Source organism: Dendrobates tinctorius, unplaced genomic scaffold (assembly GCF_039654945.1).
Source record: "Dendrobates tinctorius isolate UK_male_01 unplaced genomic scaffold, ASM3965494v1 ptg000011l, whole genome shotgun sequence".
Taxonomy (NCBI): Eukaryota; Metazoa; Chordata; class Amphibia; order Anura; family Dendrobatidae; genus Dendrobates; species Dendrobates tinctorius.
In genome coordinates, this window is record NW_027361679.1 from 43,181,563 (window position 1) to 43,196,252 (window position 14,690).

The window sequence follows — 14,690 nt, forward strand, 5'->3', positions numbered from 1 at the left end:
ATGCACGGAGCACACTGTACATCAATGTACAGTACAGACCAAAAGTTTGGACACACCTTCTCATTCAAAGAGTTTTCTTTATTTTAATGACTATGAAAATTGTAGATTCACTCTGAAAGCATCAAAACTATGAATTAACACATGTGGAATTATATAATTAACAAAAAAGTGTGAAACAACTGAAAATATGTCTTATATTCTAGGTTCTTCAAAGCCACCCTTTGCTTTTATCACTGCTTTGCACACTCTTGGCATTCTCTTGATGAGCTTCAAGAGGTAGTCACCGGAAATAGTTTTCACTTCACAGGTGTGCCCTGTCAGGTTTAATAAGTGGGATTTCTTGCCTTATAAATGGGGTTGGGACCATCAGTTGTGTTGTACAGAAGTCTGGTTGATACACAGCTGATCGTCCTACTGAATAGACTGTTAGAATTTGTATTATGGCAAGAAAAAAGCAGCTAAGTAAAGAAAAACAAGTGGCCATCATTACTTTAAGAAATGAAGATCAGTCAGTCCGAAAAATTGGGGAAACTTTGAAAGTGTCCCCAAGTGCAGTGGCAAAAACCATCAAGCACTACAAAGAAACTGGCTCACATGAGGACCGCCCCAGGAAATGAAGACCAAGAGTTACCTCTGCTGTGGAGGATAAGTTCATCCGAGTCACCAGCCTCAGAAATCGCAGATAAACAGCAGCTCAGAATAGAGACCAGGTCAATGCCACACAGAGTTCTAACAGCAGACAAATCTCTACAACAACTGTTGAGACTTTGTGCAGCAGGCATTCATGGTAAAATAGCTGCTAGGAAACCACTGCTAAGGACAGGCAACAAGCAGAAGAGACTTGTTTGGGCTAAAGAACACAAGGAATGGACATTAGACCAGTGGAAATCTGTGCTTTGGTCTGATGAGTCCAAATTTGAGAACTTTGGTTCCAACCACCAGTGTCTTTGTGCGACGCAGAAAAGGTGAACGGATGGACTCTACATGCCTGGTTCCCACCATGAAGCATGGAGGAGGAGGTGTGATGGTGTGGGGGTGCTTTGCTGGTGACACTGTGGGGATTTATTCAAAATTGAAGGCATACTGAACCAGCATGGCTACCACAGCATCTTGCAGCGGCATGCTATTCCATCCGGTTTGCGTTTAGTTGGACCATCATTTATTTTTCAACAGGACAATGACCCCAAACACACCTCCAGGCTGTGTAAGGGCTATTTGACAAAGAAGGAAAGTGATGGGGTGCTACGCCAGATGACCTGGCCTCCACAGTCACCAGACCTGAACCCAATCGAGATGGTTTGGGGTGAGCTGGACCGCAGAGTGAAGGCAAAAGGGCCAACAAGTGCTAAGCATCTCTGGGAACTTCTTCAAGACTGTTGGAAGACCATTTCCAGTGACTACCTCTTGAAGCACATCAATAGAATGCCAAGAGTGTGCAAAGCAGTAATCAAAGCAAAAGGTGGCTACTTTGAAGAACCTAGAATATAAGACATATTTTCTGTTGTTTCACACTTTTTAGTTAATTATATAATTCCACACGTGTTAATTCATAGTTTTGATGCCTTCAGAGTGAATCTACAATTTTTATATTCATGAAAATAAAAAAACTCTTTGAATGAGGTGTGTCCAAACTTTTGGTCTGTACTGTACATTACATGGGAAAATCTCCACTGCGTACAATTTACTACAGCTAAAGTACATAATGTAAAAGCTATCCATGTACCATAAACACCTAAGGCTATGTTCACATGTTGCGTTTTTACAGCGTTTTGTTTTTTTTGTTTTTTTTGCTGCTGCATTTTTATGCCAATTTTAAGCTGCATTTTACAGTTCTAGCAAAGTCTATGAGATTTCAGAAATCTCATGCACACACATTGGTATTATTTTTCTGACTGATTTGGAAAACTGCAGCATGTCACTTCTTTCAGCATTTTTTCCGCGTATTTGCAGCGGTTTTTCACTCATAGGAAACCATGGGTAAGTGCCAAAATACAGCAAAAATCGCATGTATCAGTTTTTGCTACCTTTTTGGTACAAAAACCTAAGGAAGTTAAATCATGCTTATTTTTGGGCCACTAAAACGTCACTAAACTTTATCATCATGCACAAGAGACAATAAAAACTCGATAGCAAAAATTGCTTTTTGCAAGCAGCTTCTTTACTCCCAAGAGAGCAGGTTTTGTTTGCGACAAAAAAACGCAGCAAAAATGCAACATGTGGACACAGCCTACAGGGGTTTTCCACTATTATGACACTGATGACCTACATGAGGATAAGTTACCACTATCAGATTGGTGGAACAGAGAGAAAAACAGCACACACACCTTATACGTGCTGCAGCTCACTTCCGTTTGGTGCCGGGAGTAGGACCCTCAATAATCTGATATTGATGATCCATCCAAATGTTGCTAGCACAGGTCAAAACAAAATCACGTTGAGGTCAAAACAAAATCACGTTGAGGTCTTAGTGATCTGGATCTGCGCCATGGATCTGTGACTAAGTCGCTTCGCTAGTAAAAAGGGAATCTGTCAGCATGTTTCTGCTAGGTTTTCTGATAGCAGCATGAGATCCTTTTAATATTCCTTTCGATTATTGGGCCTTACACTGAAGAAATAGACAACTTTTTTTTCTTTTCCAAGCCAACGTACAGAACTAATCAACAATTACCGGAAATGATAAGAAGCAGCTATTGCTGCACAGAGGGTCACACCAGATACTGAAAGCAAAGGTTCACATACTTTTGCTACTTACAGATCTTGGATCATTGACCTCATTTAATGATGAAGTCTAGTCATTTTCACCAATTTGATTTCACAAGTGTGAAAATGTGATGTAGTTTTAAGTTAAAAGTATGCAGAAATATGGAAAATTCTGAATGATTCAAATTTTCAAGCCTCATTGTGTTTGCCTGTGTTGGGTACTGTACTGATGTAGATTACCGCTAGACTTCTACACATTAGACCCTGCTTTGTGTATCCAAGGTTAATACACTGCATCACTGTCCAGCGGTAATACCTACGGGTGTGCACTGCAGAGCCGTCTGTCCGTCAGTGCGGGGTGTGGTTACAACCGCCACTCACCATCTACTGAGCAGCGATTGAAGCCTCGCCGGCCACGGATCTAGGACTGAAAGCACGTAGGTGCGGGAAGGAAGAAAGCTAATTTCCTCCCGGTAGCTGGGCCTGTAGTGCAGTGGCCGCAAGGCTTCAGAGCGCCATTTACCAGCTGATTAACCCCATGCAGGTGACTAGCATTTTTTCACATGACAGGTTCCCTTTAACCTGCAGACATGGGGTTAATCTGCGGGTTAATAGCGTCTGGCGGCACGACAGGTTCCCTTTAATTCTGACCTCTGAAAGGAGCACAATTCTTCCAATATCACAATTCTAATGTTCACAGCAGAAATAGTCCGTGAGCGCCATGATAAAACAACATAGGACACTTACCCATCCCAGAAGCGCATGCAGATATGGTGGAACTGTGTAGTCGTGGAGTCTGAACAGCTCCGATGGTTCACAGCTGGTCGAGAAGCTGTTGGTTTCACTGTTATAATCCGCAGGACACACAAAGTACTCGAACTGTGCCAGAACATATGAAAACTGGAGGAAAGAGTATTCATTGAAATTGAAGAAATTAACCAAGAAGTAACACAAGGAGAAAAGATTTATGTACATGAACGGTGCCTCTCCATAGGAGATCATTCTGTACGTTTATCTTAGGTTGTCACATGAAATAAGTTTTACCAAAATGCTATTAAACATTATTTTAAAGTACTATGTTTCTGTTTCCAGTCAAAAAAATATATTTTCAATGTTTTAACTTCTTAGTGTACCCCCCTCAGCTTATCTGTGCAATTGTGGGGGGACTGCTAGGTGTCACTTGGGAGCCAATTCTGATTTCTACCTACAACTCCACAAACCCCTCCCAAGCACTCTAGATGTCTTTCACTTCTCCTGCTCCACATTATCACCAGACATTCACCTTCCTGTTCTGGTAGCTACAAAAATGGTCTGTAGCAAGTTTCCTTGTCAGTCTCCTCCTTATACACGGGTCGACTTAGACACAAGTATATATGGTAATTTGTACGTTGGCCTTTAATAATGGAGATATCTATTTTTCATTTATTCACAAATAAATACTTTGGATATGCCTGTGTTGAAAAGTAGTTTGTGGGTTTTTTTTGTACCTGGATAATTTAACTGATAATGTTCATAATACAAATAATAAACTTGAGGTACTCACCACAAATCCAAATATTATGGTCAGAAAGAATCCACCAATGAAACCTTCCCATGTCTTTTTGGGCGACAGCTAAAAGATCAAATAACAGCAATTAAAAAGGTAAAAATGGAAATGATATAATAAATGGAATTTATATTTCGCCTATGCATTTTTTTATTTTTTTTTTACATACAGCTAAAACTAAGGACAACATATGGGAATGTGGGAAACGCAATGCCAGATCTAATGGTATCAATGCATTTATCACTTAGCAGCAGAATAACACTAAAATGAGATCTTCACACAAGTCTTCTACAAGACACATATTAAGCTATTGACTGCAACTTACCTTTATTAATGGTGTCCTGCCGAAAAAGAACCCGAAAAGATAAGCCATGATATCATTACAGATAACAATGGAAACTGGAACTAGAAACCTAGAAGCATAAAAGAAATGTGTTAATACTACAGATATTTCTTTCTCTATCATGAAGGTTTTGCAATTAAGCAAGTGGTTTGTTTTTTTTAAAAAATTGTTTTGCTTTGGAATTTTATAGAAATTTAAATAAAAGACTATGGAAAAATTATTTATACAGTTATAAAATTACTCATTCAAGGAAGACTGAAGGAAAAATTAAAATATGTCATATTAAATGAACAGTCCAAAAATGGGGCTAAAATGATATATGTGTCAGTACCTACAAGGGATGATTACCTGCTAATATTTTTTTCTCAGATATTGCTGTTTGGATGCTTTTTAGCTCAGCTCCATTGGATCAGAATATCAGAATTGTGCTGTGTGACTACCACATAGCTACAGAGCCTACAAGAAGTCAGAGATAGTCTGAGACACACCCCCTACTTCATCATTGGTCCAGCCTCCCAGGAAGTCAGTGCATGAGGGCGGGATTAGCTGCTTGGTGAGGACAAATGCTAATAAAATACAGATTACTAACTGCCCAGTTTAAAAAAAATAATGATCAGGTAAATGGCACGTATATAATGAGGGGAATCCACCCAAGTAAAACCAAAAAAAAGGAAAAAAAAAAAAAAAAAATTATCCACTAACACCGACTATTAAATCTATACAAATTGCCCCAAACAAGTGTATAACCACATACCTAAGAAAAAAAATAGTTTCATGTTGCACGCAATGTGATAGGACATGGCTTTTTAAGAAAAGTATAGCAACAAGGATGTAATATGTCAAAGGGTACGCTAAATATATGTGCACGATCTATACTACTACTACTACCACTAGATACTTATAAGTTATAGTTCATGTAGGACACAATATTAGGCACACCCAACATAGACTTATTTATTAGGGACACTGCAAGTCACAAGGATTTCTATAACCAATTAGAGAGCACAGCTTCCATTATCCGTAAAATGGATGCATTTAAGTACATGACTTCACATATCCAGCCGTGATTCCTACTATGGCAAAAAGTAGTCATGCGTAATAAAGAATGTTCACATAGCCTGGCAGAAAACTGCATTAAAACACACAGGGCAACACCTTTGGGAACTGCAAATCTGTGTACAGTGTCTATTGACAGTGAGCAGCTTATCACAGAAGGTGGGAGGAGCCAAACAAGAGCCTTTGTGCCAGCTAGTCAAAGCAATGATAATGTCCTGGTCATAAAATTACAGTGTAAGTAAGCAACAGCACGGAGCTTGACATGTGACACATCTTTGGATTCAGCGTTTTAACCCTTACCTCATGTGGTCCCAAAAACTTGCTGACAGATTCCCTTTAAATAGAAACGGCTGTTTCATTGGCATTTTTTGCACTTCACTAGGGTTTTTTTTTTTTTTTTTAAGGTTTTCAAAATGCAATTCTGTTTAATTACGGAATTGCAAAGAATAATCTTTGAAACAAAAAGCTGACACTATGGCACTGTTTTAGTTATATGCTTGTCCATACAATTTCTGCATTTGCTGCTATAAAGGCATAGGTGGGTGTGCAATTATATTTTGGGAGGAATTATCTACTCCTCTCTTGGACTTTTTGGCATTTATCTATTTATAATGCTCTATGTAATCGCCATCATCTTGAAGGCCTGAGATCTATGCAATTATCTATTATGTTTGGTAGGGGTTGATTTACTCCACTCTCACATTTTTGCACCCAGCACTTTACGGCATTAATGTTACTGCATTGTATTATCTGCTTTCTTATATAACATTGCTGCTTTATATTCACAATTGTTGCTCTATTGTACGGGCGTTGAGCAGTTATACTGTGTAGATGCCCAAGCTTTTCATTCTTATCTACCGTAATTCACTGTAATACCTTAGTACATAAGCATTGTAACAACTGTGATATTTATATTTTCTTGCTAGGTATAGAACATATTTTTCTATTGGTTTTATTACAATTATGCATTAGCACTTATTGGGTAATTTAACATCTTATTCCCGATTGTGCCTACTTTTCTTCTTTGCTAGTTTGTAAATCATTTAAAAAAAAACATAATAAAGTATTGATCTATTTCAACGGTCTGTTGCCCGGTTTGTAACAATTTGTAGATCGGCATTTTATAAATTTTGCTTGTATCACCATAGTAGATAAATTGCTGTTGGTGTATTGTAATTGTTGTACACACTAAAAAGATGTAATAAATGAATCAAAAACGACTTGCAGCAATTTTTATAAATGCCACCACAGTTAAGAACCATGCGATGTATTAACACAGTTGCAAAAAAATTTAGACAAGGTATTCTTCACCTTTTAACACTATAAATTACCAAAAGAAGCAGTCAAAAATCCATAAAACTATAATGTTTATTGAAAATAGTAATAAAACATTAATAAATATGGACACACAGTATTTGGAAAGGGAAAAGGAACAGCATATAGATGAACACAATGGTCATGAAGGGCCAACGAGGCTGCAGACACCCCGTCAGGATAGTAGAATGCAGAACTAGATAATATAGCTAATAAAAGTCAAGGGGATATAAAAAATATATAGTATAACAAATCATATAGCAAGTGCTGCTATCCTTCATAGGAAATATTCCCTGACAAAGTGCAAAACGCACAAATAGAATTGGTGCATAATAAGCATCATAGCGATGGCATGAAAAAACTGCATTGCTATACCTGAGATACGGGGGGAGGCAGCAGGACCGACCCTGCTGCCTCCCCCCGTATCTCAGGTATAGCAATGCAGTTTTTTCATGCCATCGCTATGATGCTTATTATGCACCAATTCTATTTGTGCGTTTTGCACTTTGTCAGGGAATATTTCCTATGAAGGATAGCAGCACTTGCTATATGATTTGTTATACTATATATTTTTTATATCCCCTTGACTTTTATTAGCTATATTATCTAGCTCTGCATTCTACTAACCTGACGGGGTGTCTGAAGCCTCGTTGGCCCTTCATGACCATTGTGTTCATCTATATGCTGTTCCTTTTCCCTTTCCAAATACTGTGTGTCCATATTTATTAATGTTTTATTACTATTTTCAATAAACATTATAGTTTTATGGATTTTTGACTGCTTCTTCTTTTGGTAATTTCTAGTAAATGTGCAGTTGTCCTGCATTTGTCCTGCCTCAATTATGTGGATCATGATATATGATTTATATTATTGATCTTCTTTTATGGCCACTATATATCGTTGATATTTGGCCTCCACATATAATTTGTCTATTACCCTTTTATTACCTTTTAACACTATGTTGTATTTGAATCCAACATTCAGTGACGATTAGTTTCCTAATTTTTCTTGCATTGTTTTTTCCTAATATAGAGCTCCAAATTCCCGGCATACAAATGGGGATAAAAGTGTCAAAAACTGCAAATACCTCCTATACGCACCCCAGCACTGCACTGTATGCTCTCGGTGGGCAGGGTTGTTCCTGGCCATATAATGAACAATTTGCCGCCATCCCCTATTTACGCAGCTAAACTAGCAGTGGTCTTAGAAGGAATCTGTCAGCTGGATTTCCCACCCCAAACTATATATATGCGCATGTCGCGCTCTCAATGACTAGCTCAGCAATAACCTTTATATGACCAGTCTGTTCCTCCATTTCGGAGAGATCAACGTTTGAACGATATGCAAAAAAGGAGGTAGTTCCGAAGCCTCGGTCACTTCAGCTCAATTCCCTGCCCAGCGCCGCCTCCTCCTGCTTGACTCACTGTTCCTTTGCCTGAGGTCACACAGTACAGAGGCTATCCGTTAGGCAGGAGGAGTTGGTGCTGGGCAGAGAACAGAGCTGGAGTGACCAAGGCTCAAGATGTGCAATAGTGTTAAAACGATGTCCTTTAATTCAGTACATCTGGAGCAATGCAGCAGAAAACCAAAATGTTAAAGTCTAGAATCGTATAATATAAAATTAATTAGGACCTGACAATCTAGGGGGCTTGGCTACTGCTGCAAGTATTGACCGTGGCAACTGAGGGGTCAAACATTCAAGATAATAGAACTAATGCTGGCCATTGCAGTGGTCTTCTGCTGCACATGATGCGGACATAACTCCTGACCCTGCGCCATCCCTGCCCAGTAACAATATAGTGAGAGATCTATACCTCCTCCCACCAGGTGGGATTCACAAGTCCGCCATTTATGGTCAGTGGATTTCCAGATTGGCTGTGGGTCACAAAACAAATTGTACCCAATCTCTCGACATTTTTAATATCTGGTACCTGCCAATGCTGGGATATCAGAATTGTACTTGGTTCTTATTAGTCTTCAAAAGTAAAACCCAACTGTAAGCCTATACATTATACAGTTGTGGCCAAAAGTATTGACACCCCTGCATTTCTGTCAGATAATACTCAGTTTCTTCCTGAAAATGATTGCAAACACAAATTCTTTGGTATTATTATCTTCATTTAACTTGTCTTAAATGAAAAAACACAAAAAGAATTGTCCTAAAGCCAAATTGGATATAATTCCACACCAAACATAAAAAACAGGGTGGACAAAAGTATTGGCACTGTTTGAAAAATCATGTGATGCTTCTCTAATTTGTGTAATTAACAGCACCTGTAACTTACCTGTGGCACAGGTGTTGGCAATAACTAAATCACACTTGCAGCCAGTTGACATGGATTAAAGTTGACTCAACCTCTGTCCTGTGTCCTTGTGTGTACCACATTGAGCATGGAGAAAAGAAAGAAGACCAAAGAACTGTCTGAGGACTTGAGAAACCAAATTGTGAGGAAGCATGAGCAATCTCAAGGCTACAAGTCCGTCTCCAAAGACCAGAATGTTCCTGTGTCTACCGTGCGCAGTGTCATCAAGAAGTTTAAAGCTCATGGCACTGTGGCTAACCTCCCTAGATGTGGACGGAAAAGAAAAATTAACAAGAGCTTTCAACGCAAGATTGTGCGGATGTTGGATAAAGAACCTCGACTAACATCCAAACAAGTTCAAGCTGCCCTGCAGTCCGAGGGTACAACAGTGTCAACCCATACTATCCATCGGCGTCTGAATGAAAAGGGACTGTATGGTAGGAGACCCAGGAAGACCTCACTTCTTACCCCGAGACATAAAATAGCCAGGCTGGAGTTTGCCAAAAGTTACCTGAAAAAGCCTAAAACGTTTTGGAAGAATGTTCTCTGGTCAGATGAGACAAAAGTAGAGCTTTTTGGGCAAAGGCATCAACATAGAGTTTACAGGAGAAAAAAAAGAGGCATTCAAAGAAAAGAACACGGTCCCTACAGTCAAACATGGCGGAGGTTCCCTGATATTTTGGGGTTGCTTTGCTGCCTGTGGCACTGGACTACTTGACCGTGTGCATGGCATTATGAAGTCAGAAGACTACCAACAAATTTTGCAGCATAATGTAGGGCCCAGTGTGAGAAAGATGGGTCTCCCTCAGAGGTCATGGGTCTTCCAGCAGGACAATGTCCCAAACCACACTTCAAAAAGCACTAGAAAATGGTTTGAGAGAAAGCACTGGAGACTTCTAAGGTGGCCAGCAATGAGTCCAGACCTGAATCCCATAGAACACCTGTGGAGAGATCTAAAAATGGCAGTTTAGAGAAGGCACCCTTCAAATATCAGGGACCTGGAGCAGTTTGCCAAAGAAGAATGGTCTAAAATAGAAGCAGAGCATTGTAAGAAACTCATTGATGGTTACCGCAAGCGGTTGGTCGTAGTAATTTTGGCTAAAGGTTGTGCAACCAAGTATTAGGCTGAGGGTGCCAATACTTTTGTCTGGCCCATTTTTGGAGTTTTGTGTGAAATGATCAATGTTTTGATTTTTGCTTCATTCTCTTTTGTGTTTTTTCATTTAAGACAAATTAAATGAAGATAATAATACCAAAGAATTTGTGTTTGCAATCATTTTCAGGAAGAAACTGAGTATTATCTGACAGAATTGCAGGGGTGTCAATACTTTTGGCCACAACTGTAAGTGTCCCTTTGCCCTACCTTGGCAGAACCGCTGTAGTGGCAGAACGCAGTCTAAATATCCTGTTCTTAGCAATAAGCAGAATTTGTGCTTGCATTTGTTGTTTTAGAGTACTGCAAACCGCAATGTCAGAAAATACTTGTCCTTAAACACGTTCTTATCCCTACACACAAACAATCTCATAGCGGAGTCGCTGAGTGGGGCAAGTTACATTACAGGAACCCAAGACAGGCATATAATTCAGTAATTAAAGAATACATCTGTAGCCAAGAGAGAATCATCTGCAGGGGGCGCCATTAGCTGGGTACATTAGGTCTAGGCAACCCTCAATGAACAGGTAAATATGCATCTGCAGGGGGCGCCATCAGCTGGGTACATTACATGCCAGATCTTACCAGATAATCCCTTCAAAAAGATTTTGGATGATAAGATGAGACTGCGTGACAGTGATCAGCAAAGTGACATGAGTCCATCCAAACTGTTAATAGGGGAGACAACACAACAGTCAGTATACAGGACACAACTATGCAAGTAGCAAGGACTTTTTACACAGAAAAATCAACAAAGGCAGGACCAATGTCAATTACAGAAAGGACATGGTAAAAGATGGTGAAATACACTGCTCAGTATTGAAAGGATGTTTATGGACTTCTGGAAATCACAGGATGTATAAACATGGTAATGATATGTAAATGATGATAAAATTAAAAAACAAAAGTTTTACAACATCTCAATTAATTCAGTATTAAGTGTGAAGTACATGCCCTTACATGCCTTGACAAGCTATCAATGAGGTTATTAATGGTTATCTGATGAATGTTCAGCTACTCTGAATTGCACTTGGACAAACAAATCAACAAAATCCTCTGCTGGCAGGGGACACTGCAAGCCATGGGAAAATGTTTGGCCCACTCAGGTTTCTTACAGCAGAAATATCAACATGCTAACCGGCGTTATGTTGAAAAACAGCTGGGACATTTTGACGATTGTTCAGTTCTGTACTGCAATGAAAGTTGGAGCAAGTTGGCAATGGAGGCTGGAATGGACATTGATCCTATTCCACAAGTCTTGCTTTCATCTTGGACACAATTGGAGATTGGTCTGGAGACCAGGTGGGCAATGCCATTAGGTCTTCAAGAGGGACTGTGAAAGTGTCCCATGAACCATTTTTACAATATGACAACACCAGGTCACATGTTGCTTGTGCTACTGTGAGCAGCCTGCATGGCCTAAACGCGGTACCCTGGCCTGCAGCATGCATGGACTAGTCTCAGATGTGGTTGATGGGAGACATCGATTTCCAATTGCAAAACAAGCTGCCAGCAGTGGATCTTGATGATTTGTGTGGCCAAGTGCGTTCACTGTAGCAGAATATTCCTCAGACATCCATTAATATAACCTCATTGATAGCATTCCAAGATGTATAAGTGTGGGTATTTCTGCACATGTTGGTCATACTCTTTAAGACAAGTCGAAATGTGTAGACAATGTTTCCATTTTTCATCATTTCCATATCAGTAATATGTGTTTTGTTCCATCGGAGGAGAACTCTTGCATCTGTACAGTCCCTGGCTGAATGTTTCTGAGAGACATACCTGACTGCCATCGTGAGGCTGTAGTCAGCCTGTCAGTTGGTCGGTTTGGGGGGAACAAATCGACAGGCAGGTCCATGCCGTCAGACTCTACACCCCTTCTCCATGCGAGTGGCGGTGGTGTATCGTCCTCCCGGCCCCTCCCATCAGTTCCTGGATCATTTTGCCACTTGGCTTCCACATTTTCTCTCCTGTGACATCCCTACCCTCATCATGGGAGATTTCAACATCCCCATTGCTCTTCCCCTCTCACCATCTGCTACTCACCTTTTATCTCTAACCTCCTCGTTTGGCCTTTCGCAGCTTACTAATTCTCCAACGCATGAAGACGGAAACTCCCTCGACTTGGTCTTCTCTCGGCTTTGTGCAGTGGATGATTTTGCAAACTCCCCTCTCCCGCTCTCTGACCACAATCTTCTTTCATTCTCTATCAAGAACTGCCAGGCTGCTCAGGTCACCCCCACTGTCCAGACTTATAGAAACATACAGGCCATTAACACCCAGAAACTTATGAAGAACTTGCAGTCTTCATTGGCCCCTATCTCCTCCCTCTCATGTCCTGATTCTGCATTGAAGCATTACAATGAAACACTTCAAACTGCCCTGGATGAATTTGCACCCCCTATAAATAGAACACCACAATGCAGACGGCGACAACCCTGGCACACGGTGCAAACACGTTTCCTGCAGCGGTGCTCCAGGTGCGCCGAACGTCTGTGGAGAAAATCCAATCTACCCGAAGATTTCATCCATTTTAAGTTTATGCTTAGAACATACAACACTGCCCTTCACCTCTCAAAACAAACCTATTTCAACACCCTCATCACCTCACTGTCCAATAACCCGAAACGTCTCTTTGACACTTTTCATTCTCTACTCAATCCAAGAGTACAGGCCCCAACCACGGAGCTCCGAGCTGACGATCTGGCCAATTACTTCAAAGAAAAAATTGACCAGATCCGACAGGAAATTATCTCCCAATCACCTCATACCATGCACTGTCCTCCCTCCCCCACTGCATCTAACTCACTCTCTGATTTTGAACCAGTCACAGAAGAAGAAGTAAGCAGGCTCCTTGCATCTTCTCGCCCAACTACTTGCACCAGTGACCCATTTCCGTCACAGCTCCTCCAGTCCCTTTCCTCTGCTGTCACCCCTCACCTAACTAAAATATTTAACCTCTCTCTCTCTTCTGGTATTTTTCCCTCCTCATTTAAGCATGCCATCATACATCCACTACTTAAAAAACCATCCCTCGACCAAAACTGTGCCGCTAACTATAGACCTGTCTCTAATCTTCCCTTCATCTCTAAACTCCTGGAACGCCTGGTCCACTCCCGTCTTATCCGCTATCTCTCAGAAAACTCTCTTCTCGACCCTCTCCAATCCGGTTTCCGCTCTTTACACTCCACTGAAACTGCCCTCACTAAAGTCTCTAATGATCTGCTAACAGCTAAATCAAATGGTCACTACTCCATGCTAATTCTCTTGGATCTCTCTGCAGCATTCGACACTGTGGATCATCAGCTCCTCCTCACTATGCTCCGTTCCATTGGCCTCAAGGATACCGTTCTCTCCTGGTTCTCCTCCTATCTCTCCGACCGCTCCTTTACTGTATCTTTTGCAAGTTCCTCCTCCTCTCATCTTCCCCTTACTGTTGGGGGTCCCCCAAGGATCGGTTCTAGGCCCCCTCCTCTTCTCCTTGTACACTGCCCCTATTGGTCAAACAATCAGTAGATTTGGTTTCCAGTACCATCTCTATGCTGATGACACCCAATTATACGCTTCTTCTCCTGACATCACCCCAGCCTTTCTAGAAAACATCGGCGATTGTCTAAACGCTGTGTCTAATATCATGTCCTCACTATATCTGAAACTGAACCTGTCAAAGACTGAACTCCTGGTGTTTCCTCCCTCTACTAATGTACCTATACCCGACATTGCCATTTCTGTGTGTGGTTCCACTATTACTCCCCAGCAACAGGCCCGCTGTCTTGGGGTCATACTTGATTCCGAGCTTTCCTTTGCCCCCCACATTCGATCACTGGCTCGCTCTTGTCATCTGCACCTCAAAAACATTTCTAGATTTCGACCTTTTCTTACCTTTGACTCTGCAAAAACTCTTACTGTTTCTCTTATTCATTCTCGTCTCGACTATTGTAACTCTCTTCTAATCGGTCTCCCTCTTACCAAACTCTCCCCTCTCCAATCTGTCTTGAATGCTGCAGCCAGGATCATATTCCTCACCAATCGTTACACCGATGCCTCTACCTTGTGCCAGTCATTACACTGGCTACCCATCCACTCCAGAATTCAGTATAAACTTATTACCCTCACTCACAAAGCCCTCCATGGCTCAGCACCACCCTACATCTCCTCCCTTGTTTCAGTATACCACCCTACCCGCGCCCTCCGTTCTGCTGATGACCTGAGGTTAGCATCCTCAATAGTCAGAACCTCCCACTCCCGTCTCCAAGACTTTACACGTGCCGC

The 14,690-nt window shown here is 41.0% G+C and overlaps 1 protein-coding gene across 1 annotated transcript in view; it reads right to left on the reverse strand.

Annotated features, from left to right (window-relative positions):
• Positions 1 to 14,690, reverse strand: part of CDS1 (CDP-diacylglycerol synthase 1) — a 111,983-nt gene that overhangs the window by 24,805 nt on the left and 72,488 nt on the right. The window contains exons 7-10 of the mRNA XM_073541735.1: positions 11,001 to 11,083; positions 4,572 to 4,659; positions 4,244 to 4,312; positions 3,448 to 3,600 (exon numbers count right to left, since the gene is read on the reverse strand). Coding sequence (XP_073397836.1) covers positions 3,448 to 3,600; positions 4,244 to 4,312; positions 4,572 to 4,659; positions 11,001 to 11,083 — 393 coding nt within the window. The remainder of the gene's footprint in view (positions 1 to 3,447; positions 3,601 to 4,243; positions 4,313 to 4,571; positions 4,660 to 11,000; positions 11,084 to 14,690) is intronic.